General features: G+C 30.5%; 3 protein-coding genes across 4 annotated transcripts; 1 reads left to right on the forward strand and 2 right to left on the reverse strand.

Moving 5' to 3' along the window:
* Positions 1-1575: 1575 nt before the first annotated feature.
* Positions 1576-6793, reverse strand: LOC128956355 (dual specificity protein kinase CLK2-like). Of its 2 annotated transcripts, none has more exons than XM_054302083.1 (5): positions 6288-6793; positions 2999-3282; positions 2535-2796; positions 2103-2395; positions 1576-2032 (listed from the first exon to the last, which is right to left on the reverse strand). In XM_054302083.1, exons 1-5 carry the CDS (start codon positions 6642-6644, stop codon positions 1684-1686), a joined length of 1545 nt encoding a protein of 514 aa, XP_054158058.1. In that variant the 5' UTR covers positions 6645-6793; the 3' UTR covers positions 1576-1683. The 2 variants fall into 2 exon arrangements, with proteins under 2 accessions (XP_054158058.1, XP_054158059.1); XM_054302084.1 differs by lacking the exon at positions 6288-6793 and adding an exon at positions 3615-3956.
* Positions 6794-7908: 1115 nt separating this feature from the next.
* On the forward strand, positions 7909-9250 carry LOC128955280 (uncharacterized). Its single transcript, XM_054300935.1, has 3 exons — positions 7909-8181; positions 8698-8810; positions 8972-9250. The coding sequence occupies exons 1-3, from the start codon at positions 7991-7993 to the stop codon at positions 9085-9087; spliced, it is 420 nt and encodes a 139-aa protein (XP_054156910.1). The 5' UTR covers positions 7909-7990; the 3' UTR covers positions 9088-9250.
* A 1121-nt stretch (positions 9251-10371) lies between these two features.
* LOC128956384 (neuroligin-2-like) lies at positions 10372-13903 on the reverse strand. Its single transcript, XM_054302118.1, has 10 exons — positions 13616-13903; positions 13271-13518; positions 12894-13194; positions 12620-12805; positions 12345-12538; positions 12086-12260; positions 11788-11978; positions 10918-11708; positions 10720-10833; positions 10372-10585 (listed from the first exon to the last, which is right to left on the reverse strand). The coding sequence occupies exons 2-10, from the start codon at positions 13382-13384 to the stop codon at positions 10498-10500; spliced, it is 2154 nt and encodes a 717-aa protein (XP_054158093.1). The 5' UTR covers positions 13385-13518; positions 13616-13903; the 3' UTR covers positions 10372-10497.
* Between the last annotated feature and the right edge of the window lie 1592 nt (positions 13904-15495).

Consider the following 15495-nt stretch of genomic DNA (forward strand, 5'->3'; position numbering starts at 1 on the left):
CTTATTATAGTAATTGAAAATTATTTTGTTTTAATTAAAAAAATAAAATTTTAGAGCAGTGTTATAAATATAAAGTATATATATATACTGTATATTCATTTTTTTATAATTATAATTTATTTAAAATATACTTTTATAAAATTTATTTACTCATCCAAAGCTATAAACTATTATAAAAAAAATAATATTAGTTTTGAGATTTTACACACACTCATAGATTTTTTTGTTAATATATATATATATATACAGTAAACTTAAGTTAAAATATTACTTTTTAATTAATTACTTATATAAAAGTTTTAAGTATTAAATTATTGTTCAAAAAAAATATTTATATATTGTATGACTATTGACTAAATTAATTTATTCATTGATTATTATTATAAGTTGACCCTGATAAATTTTTGTTGTAAAAATAATTTTATGATTTACCGAAAATAAACAATTATCATTTTTAATATATATATTTATATATATATATAAATAGTCTAAATTATTTTTATTAAATTTTTTAAAGATATATTTATTATTATTATTATTAATGATATTATTATAAGAAATAATTTATTAGATAAAACCAAAAATAATAATAAATAAATAAATATCACATTAGCATAGCATTAGTAATAATACTACGATAATAAATAATTTAAATTTATAATAATATTGATAATAATAACTATTTTCGACACATATTTACATGACATCACACATATTAAACACTAGTTTTTTTTTAAAAAAAATAATAACAAAATTAAAAATAGATTTTTAATCGGCTTAAGATTTTTTTCAACAAAAAAAATAAATACTCTGGCAATTGTACTATTTTTTAAAAACTGTTTTTAAAAAATTTAAAATTAATATAGATTACATTTTTTTTTAAATGCAATTAATTAATTTAAATATATTTTTTTAAATAATAATGCCATTTTAATATTAATAACTTAATTTAAATAAATTGAATTAAATATATTAATTATATTTTTTATAATAATTTAAATTAAAAAAAATTATATTTGGATTATATTGAAAGAAAATTATTATTTTTTTTAATTTTGTTACTAAAAAATAAACAAATATTTTTTTGATAAGTTTTTTTTAGAAAATAATAATTACTGTAATAAATATTCAATCATTAAAAAAATAAATCATTGAAAACATATATATATATATATATATATATATATATATATATATATAATTAAATAGAAAAACATTTTTAAAAATACAGAATTATAATTTGATTTATTTGTTTTAATTTTCTTTTTTTTTGGAAAAAAATAATTAATTGAAATAAATAGTCAATACATATATATAGTACTGTTTATATAATATCAATAATAATAATAATAATTCAATGGATTTTTAATTGTATAAACAAATAGCAATTCAATTGTCTTTATTTTTTTTTTAATTATTTTTGTTGTGTGTATTGTTTTATTTATTATTTTTTATAGTTATAGGTATAAAGTAAATAAAATATTTAAATTTATTTATTTATTTATTTAATTAATTAATAATAATAGCAATTATCTCAAAACTATTTTTTTATCTCAATTATTATAATAATCGCCTCAAACTTAAAGATAATAATAATTTAATTATTAAAATAATTATTTTTTTTTTGTTTTGTTTTAATTTGAGTACAAATTATTTTGTTTTTTGTTTTGTTTGTCTAATCCATTATCTCGAAAGACTGTGCGATCGCTGACGACAATCGCCACCCAACGAGCTCTTGATGTCTCTATCGTCGTCACCGCCGCCGTCTGATCCGTCTTCCAGGGCATCCAATTCGTGCAATCGATACTCGAGCGGTAGTTTACGAAAAAAATGATGATCCAGTGCGTCGGTCAACGATAGCCGATGATTCGGCTCGTATTCGAGCATTCGGGCAATTAAGTCGAACAGTAGCCGATGATCGTCGTCGTCGGTCAGGGCATACCTGTGCAATGGTTTACAATTTTCCCGGACATACCGTCCATTGGACGACTTTTCGTCCCAGTTTAGTCTTCCGTGATAGAAGTAATTAGTTCTGTAAAAAAAAAATCCAAAATCAATTAGCTGATCCACTAATTAATATATATATATATATGTAGTATTACTTAGTTTTGCGGCACATCCTATAGGGTAGTGGCCCGAGTATCCTTTCCATCATGGCCAGATGCTCACGATTATCGTGAGTCTGGAACAGGGTTATGCCCAGATATAGTTCAAATAGTATACAGCCGACGCTCCAGACATCACATGGTTGAGCCCAACCGAGCTCTAGTATCACTTCTGGCGCCCGGTAGTGGCGGGTCGACACAATTGTCGAATGGTGTTCGTCGTCGAAAGTGGCCGAACCGAAATCGATCAGTTTTATGTGTGTATTCTTTACCCGTCGGACATCACGTTTCTGGTTATTGTTGTTATTGTTGTTGGAGTGGTAGTGTAGTCGATGATTGACAATAGGGTTTACCACCAAATAGACAAACAATTATAAGACAATTAAACAGATTATTCATTTAAATTATTCAATCAAATATAATACAAACTTTTTTCGAGTTATATAACAAATCGTATTCGGAATTTGTAAACAATATATTTTCGGGTTTCAGATCCGTATGAGTCAACTGATTTTGATGTAAAAACCTGACCGCGTAAACCAATTGGTAGCCAATATGTCGGCACTGGTCGATAGTATACGGCTGATAGTTATTGTCTTTCATAAAATCAAATACTGATAGACCGAGAATCTCGAAAGCGATACACATGTGTCCGTGATAGTCAAACCAGTCCAACATTTTCACACATAATCTACAATAATAATCAGTCATCATCCGGGAGAAGATTGACCATCGAGTGGGTGAGAGAGAGAGAGAGAGGGAGAGAGAGAGAGAAAGAGGAGGACATTGATATCTAACTCTGACATTTGATATAATAAGCGATAATTTTTTGTTTATATGTGTGTTTGTCTTATTATAAAAAATAAATTTATCGGTTTTTATTTTAGCCACACTTTTTGCCTTTGGGATCCTTTTCGGTAATCTTTTCCAATACATTGATCTCCAGTTTCGCTGCGTCCCTGTATTTCTTGACATTTTTGATAATCTTCAGTGCCATCAGTTCGTCCGATCGTAGATCCACTACCCGTACGACTTTGCCGAACGTTCCCTCTCCGAGTGTCGACACAATTTTGTAACGTTCCTGCAGTACGTCGCCATCCTTGTAGATCAGATGACCGTCGGCATCGTCCTCTATACTGGCCGCCCGACAATGGGCCGATGATTCGGTTCGGGTGGTCTATAGTTATAGATATATATATATATTTAAAAAAATAAAAAACATACAGAAGCAGTGATTAGTAGTTAGGTTTTTATGATAAGCAATCAATTTAGAGATTAAAATGCAAACAAATTTATTTATTTTTTATTTTTTGTAAAAATATATATATATATATATATGTGTATAAATCAATTATATTTAATTAATTAATTTTTATATATATATGATATACAGTATATGTACAGTAAGTGTAGTTAAACTTTTAATTATTATTATTACTAATAAATTAATTTAATTAATTGCCACACAATTTAATAATTCATTAAATATTTAAAAAAAAAATCATTTACATAGTCATCAGTATTATTATTATTATTATCATCGCTATTGTTATCATCATTGAAGACAAGTCTATGTCTCTGGTTGTGGTGGTGGTGGCCGTCGTCACCATCGCTGCCGCCAATACTACTACTGCCGCCGACTATTGTCGAGGAAGAGGTGGTGGTAGTAGTCGATGATGACAACTGTGTCTGGAGTTTGAGTCTGGAGGAGAATCGATGCAAAAAACTAGAGCACGACCTCATTAGGACACCAGAGCTACCCCCGCCGGTAGTGCCCATAGATTGGGCACCTATTGTCGTTGATGTCGCCGCCGACGTCCTCCTAGTCGACAACAACGAGGACGACGACGACGGCGACGACGACAATGTGTCCTCATATGACCAAAGAGACGGACATTTATCTCTGATATCTCTTTTATTATATTTATATGAATACATATTTATTTATACACACAAACACAAAACTAACTAAATTTTAATATATATATATATATATATATATATATATATATATAAATAAAACTTTTTATTTATAGATTTATTTTTTGGGTTTAAATAAACATTTGTGTGATATTTTTTAATAGACTTTTTTAAAGTTTTCTCTCACTTTCACTAATAAAAAAATATTTATTTATTTTTTTAAATATATATATATATATATCCAATTTGCACAATAAGTTTCGGTTAAATATTTAAATTATTATATTTTTTAAAAAACTATTAACTGATGAACAACTAAATCTGGCGAACAATTCAATAATATTTATACTTATATATAATTTTTCGTTTTTTTTTTTTAAATCAGACAAAACAAAAACAAAAAGGTTAGCCAACTCTGACTCTATGCGGGGGAAAGTTGGGTGCATTTCTCATTTCATTGCACCGACTGTTTTGTTGGACAAACCAAACCATAAAAAAAAAACGATTTTTGTTGGGATATATATATATTATTGAACGAGAAATCAAAATATTAAATAACTGGGAAATCAAACAAACAAACACAACATTAACATCAAGTGATAGCTCTCATGATATTATTATTGGGTTTCCTATACTACTCCTCCTCATCATCACTGGGATGAAAGAGAGAGAGAGAGAGAGAGAGAGAGAGAGAGAGAGAGAGAGAGGGATAGGGATGTAGTAGTAGTTTAGTGGTATATTAGATATCCTACTAATAATATAAGACATGTAGTCAATCGGTTGCCAACAACACACAGTCACTGATGAAGATCCCTAAAAACAACTAACTGTTTCTCTCTCTCTCTCTCTCTCTCATTATAATAATATCTATGCTATAAATAGTACAACAATTTCAGTGGTGATCTTTTGCCAAAAAAAAAAATTAAAAAACGTTTTTTTTTTTAAAATCAAATCAAATGATTTGTGTTGTAAGTTATTCCTCATATACTATAATATATAGATATAAATACTAAGAATACTAACAAAAATTATTATTATATAAAATCCTTTTTTTTTAAAAAAAGTTTTGCAAAACAAACGATACGAAACCATTGAAGTCTTCAAAAATAGTTTTTCAGTTTTTTTCTCAGTATTATTACAGTATATCTGTTTAAAAACAATGGCAAAGAAAGGTTAGTTAACTCTTCTTCATTTTCTGTGGAAGAGTTAAACATACTATCGTTTCCATCAATTTCTGTGCCAACTCTCTCTCTCTCTCTCTCTGGAGGTTTTTGGACACACAATTTGGATCAACTAATTGATAGACAGAGAGAGAGAGAGAGAGAGAGAGAGAGAGAGAGAAAAAAAAATAGTGTGAAAAAACAAGAAATGATGGGCTGTTATATCGGATCTGATCTGTGGATATATATATATAATTTTTAGGTGATATTTATATCCACATTATATACTACTTTAATATCTTATACAATATATATACGTATAGTTTGTTATCCCGTTATTGCCAACAACACCGGGCTCTTAAACTACTACTACTACTAACTGTTTATTAGATAGACATACAGTATATATATAATATGTATGCTATAAATAGCATATAATTTTATAATATCAGTGCCAAAATTTTTTTATTTTTTTTTTTGAAGACAACATTCCTCATAATATGGTATATATATATATATATAAAACTTTTTAGCTATAAAAATGTCAATTAATTTTTACATATACTGTATTTATTTTTAATTATCATTAGTATCATTAAAATGAAATGTTTTTTTTTAAAACAAAAAATGTTTGTTTGTTATAAATATGAGATAAGACGACACACAGAGAGAGAGAGAGAGAGACATATAATATCATATGATATCAGATGTATGTGTGGTATATATGGCGTCTCTTCTCCTCCTCTACTCTCCCTAAGAGATGGTGAGATGACTACTGACATCTGAACAACTGATTCATTGGAAAATGTCTTTTAATTTAATTTAATTTTTTGGTACTTTAAATGACAGTCAGACACACAGATACACACTGTCATCATCATCATCATCGGTGGCAATGAATGAATGAATGAATGGATATCTTTTATAATGGGATATCTTTTGTTTTTTGTTGAGACAAAGAAAAATAATGGGGAAATGATTACTGAAGAGACATACTGTATATCATATCATATATTTATAATTGATTTATTTAACATATGATCATCACATCTCTGTGATGACCCAAACCAAACCAACACACATAATGTGTACAACAACTCACCCGAAGATCACTTCGGGACCTATTATTAGTCTTGTTGTTAATGTTGTCGTTGCCATAGATTGTTGTCGATGTCGTCGTTGTAGTCGTATGTTTGCCGCTACACCTCTTGTGTCGTTTAGACCGATGATGATTATTATGATGTCTATCGTTGTTGTTGTTGACCACCGATGTTGTCGACGTCGACAACGACGAAGACGACAACTGGTGGTGTTGTTGCCGGCGATGACTGTTTCGATGACTGCGCCGGTGTTGTTGTTGCTGTTGCTGACGATGGTGTCGATGGCTATGATAATGATTGTCATCATCGTCTTCGTCGTCCATCAGCTCATCCCTGTCTCTACCTCTTTGTCGACGCATTCTTGCTATTGTTGTCGTTGGGATGTCTTCTTCAATGGTAACCACAAAACACACGAAAACAGAGACACACACAGTATATAACAGATGATTCAATCAATCAATCAATCAATCAATGGATTCATTCAAACAATTACTGACTTCAAAAAAAAAAAAATATCTTCAGATAATAACATAATTATTAAAATAATTTTTATTAATTATAATCACAACAAACAAACAAAAAATAAATAAATAAATATTAATAATAAATAATTTTATTAAACAATTCATGTATTGTTTTTTGTTTGTTGTAAACATTTAATACATTAATTAATATTATTGTTATTGACTTTTATTATTATTATAGGTATTGTATTGTCAATACAATAATTGTATTAATAATAAACTATTATTTAATGTATTGAATTGTTGTACCGTATGTTCAATAAAACAAAAAAATAAATAAATAAAATATTATAAAGCATTGTATTTAATAGACACTGTATTTAAACAGTTTATTTAAATGTAGGTATTATTGATATACAAAATAAATAGAATTGTTATATATTTTTCAATAAAATGGTTGTCAATGGTAACCATAGAAACCAAAAACAACATGCTGCTTTTTTCGTGTGTGGATAGGGTGGGGCAATAATTGGGGGGATGGGGTGGGTGGGGGGGCAATGAGTTTTAATCATTAATCCTTATAAATATAATTAATAAAATATTATAAAAATTTTAATTTAAAAAAAAAATTATATTCAACTATAGTGTAAATTAATTTTTTTGTAACAAAAATTTATTTATTTAAAAAAAAAATTAATTAATTAAAAATTAAATTATATAAACAAAAACTATGGTTTGCTATTTGTTTGTATAATTAAAACATATTATTAATAAAACTTTTTTTTATTATTATAATTACAAAAAACAATTAATAATAAAAAATATATATATATTTTTTAATTAAAAAAAAACTTTTTATTTAAATTATTTTTATTAAAAAATAGTCGTTATTTACTGTAAGCTCTCTCTCTCTCTCTCTCTCTCATAGTATTTGCTCATACATTGCTCGCATAGTCTAAACCTAAATACTTAAAACAAATTAAAAAATAAAAATATTTTTTTTTACTATCGCTTTATACAACAGTAGTGTATTTATATGCCTATGTTTTGCGCCTAAAGCTATCACTTGACTGCATAGCACACACACACATACAGACACTAGTCGTTGACTAGACTAATATGTTCGTGAAGTATAGCTAATAGATATACATGTAATACACATTCATAACAATAACAAACAAATTATTGATTATTTTATATAACCGTAAATGCATTGTAAGTATTATTAGTATATATTAGCGATGAGTAGCGCAACGCCAAAGATCTATACATTGAAGACACTGTTGGAGAGTCCGCTACCGGTGTGGACACGACTGGCCAGAGATCCCTTGAAACGTGAACTAAAAAATCAATTGAAATTAATTAATTTGAAACCAACTAAAAGAGTTCATCTGAAGTTTGATCCGTTTCATCCACACGTGTCGTCCATACGGTCAGTATTATCACCGAAATACTAAAAAAAAACGGACACTTTGTCTGTTTGTCTGTCTGTTTGTCTGTCTGTCTGTTTGTCTGTTTGTCTGTTTGTCTGTTTGTCTGTTTGTCTGTTTGTCTGTTTGTCTGTTTGTTTGTCTGTCTGTCTGTTTGTCTGTCTGTCTGTCTGTCTGTCTGTCTGTTTGTCTGTCTGTCTGTCTGTTTGTCTGTCTGTTTGTCTGTTTGTCTGTTTGTTTGTCTGTCTGTCTGTCTGTCTGTCTGTTTGTCTGTCTGTCTGTTTGTCTGTCTGTTTGTCTGTCTGTTTGTCTGTCTGTTTGTCTGTTTGTTTGTCTGTCTGTCTGTCTGTCTGTCTGTCTGTCTGTCTGTTTGTCTGTCTGTCTGTTTGTCTGTCTGTTTGTCTGTCTGTTTGTCTGTCTGTTTGTCTGTTTGTTTGTCTGTTTGTCTGTCTGTCAACTAATGTCTTGCATTTTTTTGTTACTTCTTTACCAATCAATCAATGAATCAATTTTTACAGCGAGTTCTTAGTTGCGGTCAGTTCGCCGAATATTATCAAAACCAATCCCAAGTGTATAATCAAGACGGAGATTGTCTGCCAGAGACAGGAGCCGACAATTACCGTATCGTTGGGTATGTATTGTCGTTGTTGTCGATGATGTCGATGATGAAGATTGAAGACACAGTTGTCGTGTCGATACAAAAGTGTCTGACTGTCTGTCCGTCCGTCCAATTCATACCATCTCTCTCTCTCTCTCTCTCTCTCTCTCTCTCTCTCTCTCTTTCACTCACAGAAAACGGCAAAACAATTATCTTCAAGACTGATCTGTTGTCGACACTGGAGATTACGAAAAACTACAATCAATTGGTAAATAAATTGACGGCTACTCCGACGGCGGCCACTGTTTAAAAAAGTAGTTTATTGATTGATTGATTGATTGGATCCTATAATAATTTTACCGATAATGGCCAACAATAATAATAATTATTATAAATCAAATAAAAACCATATGGCCACCGATTTGAATATATTTAACAAAATTTACCGAAATATCCCAACATTTGATGACCTGTTCGATGAGGAAACTTTCTATATGTTTGCCGCCGTAATGACCATCGGCTGTATATTAGTTGTTGTAGTTTTGTCACGATTTATTAAGATTAAAGAGGTTAACATCTAGGCTGGTGATGATGCAGATGATAATGATGGTCATTATGTCCATACGGTAACTGATAGTCGGGATCTCCTTATCGAAGATTTTTTGTTTGTTTGTTTGCAATTATCTTTAAATTTTCAATATTTTTTAGTCATTTATTATTATTATTACTGTATTAACTATTACTATAGTTATAGTCATTTATATTATGCTCTCTCATCAAAATGGTTTGCTATGGTTTGTTAAATTAATTTTTTTTTTTAAATTAATAAATAATAATAATTAAAATTAAAACAGTTTTTTTATTTAAAAAATTTTTAATTTGCATTTTTTTGTTGTTGTTATTGTCGTTGAGATCGATTAGAAATTATTAATATATAATTTTTTTAAATATATTTATATATATATATTTGGTATAAAATTTATGTAAATTTTTTGTTTCTAAATATAATAATAATAATAATGTGGGTGAAATATATTTATACACAATTATATTATATGTAATGTATGTATATATATATTATAAATGTGTTCACATATAATACAAAATATATAGACGATATATAAAATTTTTAAAACAATAATAATTAAAAAAAATTTTAGGCACAGTTATTGTTTTTTATGTTTAATGACATTGAAATGTGATGTATAATATTTATAGCTAATCTCTGATCAAAAAAAAAATTAAGATAATATTTTTTTTAACAATTATTTGTGACAATTGATTATTGACTGATACATATGTGTGTGTGTGTGATATAAGTGGCAGTTATTCAACAACAAAAAAAACATTAAAGTCAATCAATTTCATAGATATATAAAAAAAAACTTTATATAAATTTTATAATATATTTATGACTTTAAATGACTAATTTTTTTATAGATTGAAAAAAAAGTTTTACTTTTTTTTATTTGTTTGTTTTTTGTCCAAAACACTTACCGTAAAACAAACATTTAAATATATAATTTAATTATAACACAACAAATAGATACACAACAAAAAAACAAAATAACTTTTTTTTTGAAATATATATATATATATATATAAACTATAATATTTATATAATACTAAGTGTGTGTTGAGCGCATTGTTGAGGTATAAGTTTTTTTGTTTGTTATCGGGAATATACCTTTCCTGGCCAGTGGTCAGTGTGCGGTAATATTCAGACCTGCGTATGTTTATCTCTGGCCACATAAATCTTATCATTTGATCGGAACTTTGATCGCGGATATTCAGATTTCGGATGAAAACTAATAAATAAATATATATATATATATATATATATATATATATATACCGATATAACCGGGGTTAAATTTTTAATTTTTAAAAAAAATTATAGTATAAAACTTTTTGAAGCTCATGTATCTCTCATGAATCCTACCTTAAATTGATTTCCGAGTTGACTCTAGTAGACGGTGCGCTATACTGTGTACCCATAGTTGCTATATCGGGTATATGTATGTACTCGTCGATACCGGCGTCACCGTATCGGTCACTAAATTTGGTCACCAAAACAAAAAACATACACCAATAAGATCGGGTATATCATAACAACACTCAAACAACAAGATATCCATACCTTTTAGCCCGACAGTAGAGACATGAACACAAAAATACGAGCACCAGTAGTACGACCAGAGCGGCCAATACCGACCAAGTGGCCGACCGATACAGGCGTAGCTCAATTTCGTACGGCTCGTAGGTTGGCGGCCAAGTGGGCGGCACCCGGTCGACAATCGACGGCATATAATGGTTCCAGAATTGGCTGGCCTTTTGTTTGTAGTCGCGCCACATAACCGACGTACTCCAGGCATTCAGGTTAATATTGGACAGTTGATTGTTTTCCCAGGTAGTTGTCTGCCAATAGCCGGTATAGTTAGTCGAATTGATGGACAGGTATTGGAGATTTTTCTGGTTCATCGGTTCCCATAGTATTGTATTGAACAATGCAAACGGTGTCGGACCGCACCAGTTAGCGGGCGACACACGCCGCAAGTTGTCCAGGTTTTCGGCCGGTATTGGCGGCGGTGGCGGTTGTAACGGTGGTCTCAGTGAATCGTGCGGTAGTCGGCAGTTCGGGTAGCGGGCAAAGTTGGCCCATGATTCCATAATCAATTGGCTCATATTGCGGTCGGCTTCCGTCCAGACTGCCTGATCCAGTTGAAGGGATGACGGATGAAATCGGGAGTCCATAAACGGTGCACCAGTGGCCAGAAGATATTCGGTATCGTGAGGTACACCGATCCAATCGGGTAGGTTCAAGCCTTCGATGGTATAGTTCAATACATACATATAGGTTCGGACATTATTTTGGAGCATCAGTTTGACCATCTTATCGTTGGCAGCGGTAAACCACGAATCGGTTAACATCTATAATACACAATAGGAATATACGGATAATTAATAATCAATTTAACCCCGATTTGGTCGGTAGATATTTATAGATTACATCAATATATCCCTGTCTGATAAGTGTCAGATTGTTTGGATCCGACCACGGACTGTACATAAATTTGATGGCCCTGACCACTGCATCCTGATCCAGTGTATAGTTATAGATGCGGACATAATCGGCAATTTTTTTGTGGACATAGTCGGCGTCGACCACATAATTTCGGAGTTTAAGTTCTTCATCGGCGACTATTACAGAATCAAACAGTACAGTTAGTTATTAAAATATATGAGTGGGTGAGTGAATGAGTGAGTGGGTGAGTGAATGAGTGAGTGAGTGAGTGGGTGAGACTTACAAAGAAATTTTGATCCTTCATCTCTGGTAACTCCTGTCATATAAGCAAATTCGGGATCAAATTCTACCCGATTTTCGTGCAATAAATTTTCGGGTATATCCGGTATTGTTTGATAGCCACGTTCGCGTGTAAACTGATCGACTACCGGTGCCCAAGCTAGCCAACCAACATCAGGCTATTCATCATATACATAGAAAAATCATATTATTATTATTATTGGTATATACCGTATTTATATTGATAGATATATGTGCTGTACCTTAACTTGAGTAGTAGTAAAATCAATAGCACTGCGGCTTTTCAAACATTCAACCAGATTGTAGGTATGTCTGGTTCGGCAGCCGAACGCATAACCGGCCACAACACTGGTGTTACGCATGAATAACGGATCCCTAATGAAGGCCCAGTCGGCTACTGGCGAACCGCTTTGGGCTATCACTCGCTTTATGTATCCTATCGGACGGCGGTATTCAAAAAAAATTGTTTTTAATTAGTTTTTGTTTTTTAATTACCGGTAATTAAATTTTTTAATACTTCTGGTAATAGGAGATATGGCCAATAGGCCGGCGCTGGCGGCACCGGCATCCGGTCCGAACAGTGTAATCCGGTCGGGATCGCCATTAAAATTGCGTATATTATCCCGTACCCAATTGATGGCCTGAATTTGATCCATTAGTCCGAAATTACCGGCCGATGCGTTGTCAGCAGTTGCCAAATATCCTATTTAATTAAATTAAAAGTAACCAATTGGTTGATTAGGTTAGGATTTACCGCTTTTTTGTTGTTGTTGTTGTTGTCTAAGTCATACCTAAAAGTCCTAAACGATAGTTGAAGGTAACGACAACCACTTCCTGAGAGGCGGCCAACATATGGCCGGCAAACGTATTACCCGATCCGTGATCAAAAAAGCCTCCGTGAATATACATCATAACCGGATAGGGGTCGCGTACCCGGGACATAGCCCACGGTGTAAATATGTTCAAATAGAGACAATCTTCATCGGTAACTGGTATACCCAGATCTTTGCCAATATGTGTAATATATTGGGGACACGAATTTTGATACCTGTCCGCAAATATACTGCCCCACGGAGTTGGCGGCGATGGCGGCTATTTGTTGTTATATTAGGGGATTAATTGTTAGTTTTTTTTTGGTAATTGATCCCAAAAAAAACACACGGTTTACCTGAAATCTTAGATTATACTCGCGTATCGGTGGCCTGGCATAGGGTATGCCCAGAAAAGTGGTCACATTTTTCCAGAACGACCTGATAGGATTGTACCGATTAGGTGATCCCATTTGTTTTTCGCGTAGTTTTAGTTTAGCCGGCAATGGCCTCTCGCGTACCGATCGACCCGGACCGTCGCATAGGTAGACAATACGGCCGACAACATTGCCGTACAGTGTATTAACTGTTACAAACTCGTCCAAACCTAAGCGGGTGGAGTGGGTGGGGTTGTTGGGGTGGGGGTATTGACACAATTACTATTATATATCTATAGAGAGATAATTAAAATAAAACTACATTACCCTCGCGTAACGCCTCCTTACAGCGCAAATCTCCCGGATCTTCAATCAGTCGTCTACGGCTCGGATCAGGTGTTACACCGTATTGATAGCCATCGTAATGTTTACGATAGCCGCCGCCCCGATCCGACTCGAGTGGCCGATTACGGGGGTCGTAGTTATGATAGTGACCCCATTGTTCATAGAAAACCCGATTGGGCGGCGGTGTGTTAAACTGTTGGCCATCAGCTAAATCAATCTCATCGATGATTATTATTATACATATTATTATTGCAATTATTTGATATAAAATTTGTTGAATAGTTATGAACATAATTATGTGTGTATAAACTATAAAAATTTGTTTAAATAACTAAATAAATAAAAATTAAAATAATCTCTAATTAAATGATTTTTATATTATTATTAATATTTGTTGTAACAATGTTGACATAAACTTTGTGACCATTAAGTTAAATATGTTATAGATATTATATAAGTGGTGTCCAAACTTTATTATTAGTATTATTACTGTATATTTAAGTCATAGTTATTAATAATTTAATAAAAATAAATAATTTTTTTTTACTCAAAATCATATTATGAGTAAAATTAAATTAAAAATATTCTCAATTAAAATCATTGTCACTATTATTAGTATTTAAAATAATAATAATAATTGTATTATAAATTGAGTCATTGACGAAAAATTTTTTTTGAAATAATAAAAACAAATATATTAAATATAAATAAAAATTTTTGATGATAAGGGCAAACACATTGTGTGTGTGTGTGTTTGTGTACTCATTTCCTCTCTAACTTATATAACATTTAAATATTATATATATATTTAAAAAATACTGTTTACCTGTATATTTCCTAACTGCCAGTTCCTACCTAATACTGTATATGTATATCACTCCCCAAAATCCCTGGGAGTTGTTATCTCATATACTGTATATATATATATAACTTGAAACTTGTATATAGACATATAGCATATACAGTATATATATATATTTCTAAAAACCCTACCCCTTAAAAAAAACTACCCGTTTTGTTGTTTTTTTTGCATTGTTTTTACTTTCAAATATTAGTTATATACAGTATATATACTGTTTATAAGTTATAAATCCCTCTCTAGAGTCGCATAGTTTGTGAACAAAATTATTATTTATAGTTTTTAGTTATTTTTTTTGTTGAGTGAAAACAGTTTGTGTTATCGCTTATAAACACCTTTCCGTTGCAAAGGTCTCTCTCTCTCTCTCTCTCTATCTCTCTCTCTCTCTCTCTCTCTCTCTCTCTCTCTCTCTCTCTCTCTCTATACGTAACTATCAATGCAATCACAAACACAACACACATAACAACTAATTTAAGTAAATACCTGTCCGTTAGGTTGCGCTAATATATTACCTATTATGTGTGTGTATATATAAAAAAAAGTTATATATACTGTATATATATAATGTAAGGTATGTCCAGTAGTATATATAAAATGTATATACAGTATATGTAAACACTTTATACCTGTATATACAGTATATATATATATATATGTTTTTTCTGGACTAATCAATTGGATTAACTGTTAGTGTCCAGTATTTTCAGTATTATTTATAGTATAGTATTGTATTGTATTAAACCCTTTATTACGTCAATAAAATTTCATAGGAAAAGCTTTATTATTTAACTGGAAATATATATATATTTATATATATTGTATATTTAGATCAATTAATTAATTATTTGTTATATTGAATACAAATGAATTGTATATATATATATATATAGCTTAGATATATTTGGTCTAATTTTGATTAAATTGATATTTCTATAGAAAATAGTTAATAATTAATTAATTAAAATGTTTTTAAATTAGTTTAGACTAAAATTATTTGCTAAAA

This window comes from Oppia nitens, unplaced genomic scaffold, assembly GCF_028296485.1.
Source record: "Oppia nitens isolate AA-2021 unplaced genomic scaffold, nextdenovo-longstitch-racon4-pilon3 scaffold2_pilon_pilon_pilon, whole genome shotgun sequence".
NCBI classification, from domain to species: Eukaryota; Metazoa; Arthropoda; class Arachnida; order Sarcoptiformes; family Oppiidae; genus Oppia; species Oppia nitens.

Coding starts and splice junctions, on each gene's coding strand:
- LOC128955280 (XM_054300935.1), top strand. CDS start 7,991: ATGAGTAGCGCAACGCCAAAGATCTATACATTGAAGACACTGTTGGAG. Junction 8,182..8,697: donor CCACACGTGTCGTCCATACG/GTCAGTATTATC, acceptor CAATTTTTACAG/CGAGTTCTTAGTTGCGGTCA. Junction 8,811..8,971: donor GACAATTACCGTATCGTTGG/GTATGTATTGTC, acceptor TTTCACTCACAG/AAAACGGCAAAACAATTATC.
- LOC128956355 (XM_054302083.1), bottom strand. CDS start 6,644: ATGCGTCGACAAAGAGGTAGAGACAGGGATGAGCTGATGGACGACGAA. Junction 2,396..2,534: donor TGTTATATAACTCGAAAAAA/GTTTGTATTATA, acceptor AACAATAACCAG/AAACGTGATGTCCGACGGGT. Junction 2,033..2,102: donor AGGATGTGCCGCAAAACTAA/GTAATACTACAT, acceptor TTTTTTTTACAG/AACTAATTACTTCTATCACG.
- LOC128956384 (XM_054302118.1), bottom strand. CDS start 13,384: ATGGGATCACCTAATCGGTACAATCCTATCAGGTCGTTCTGGAAAAAT. Junction 13,195..13,270: donor AGTATAATCTAAGATTTCAG/GTAAACCGTGTG, acceptor AACAACAAATAG/CCGCCATCGCCGCCAACTCC. Junction 12,261..12,344: donor TTACTACTACTCAAGTTAAG/GTACAGCACATA, acceptor TATGATGAATAG/CCTGATGTTGGTTGGCTAGC.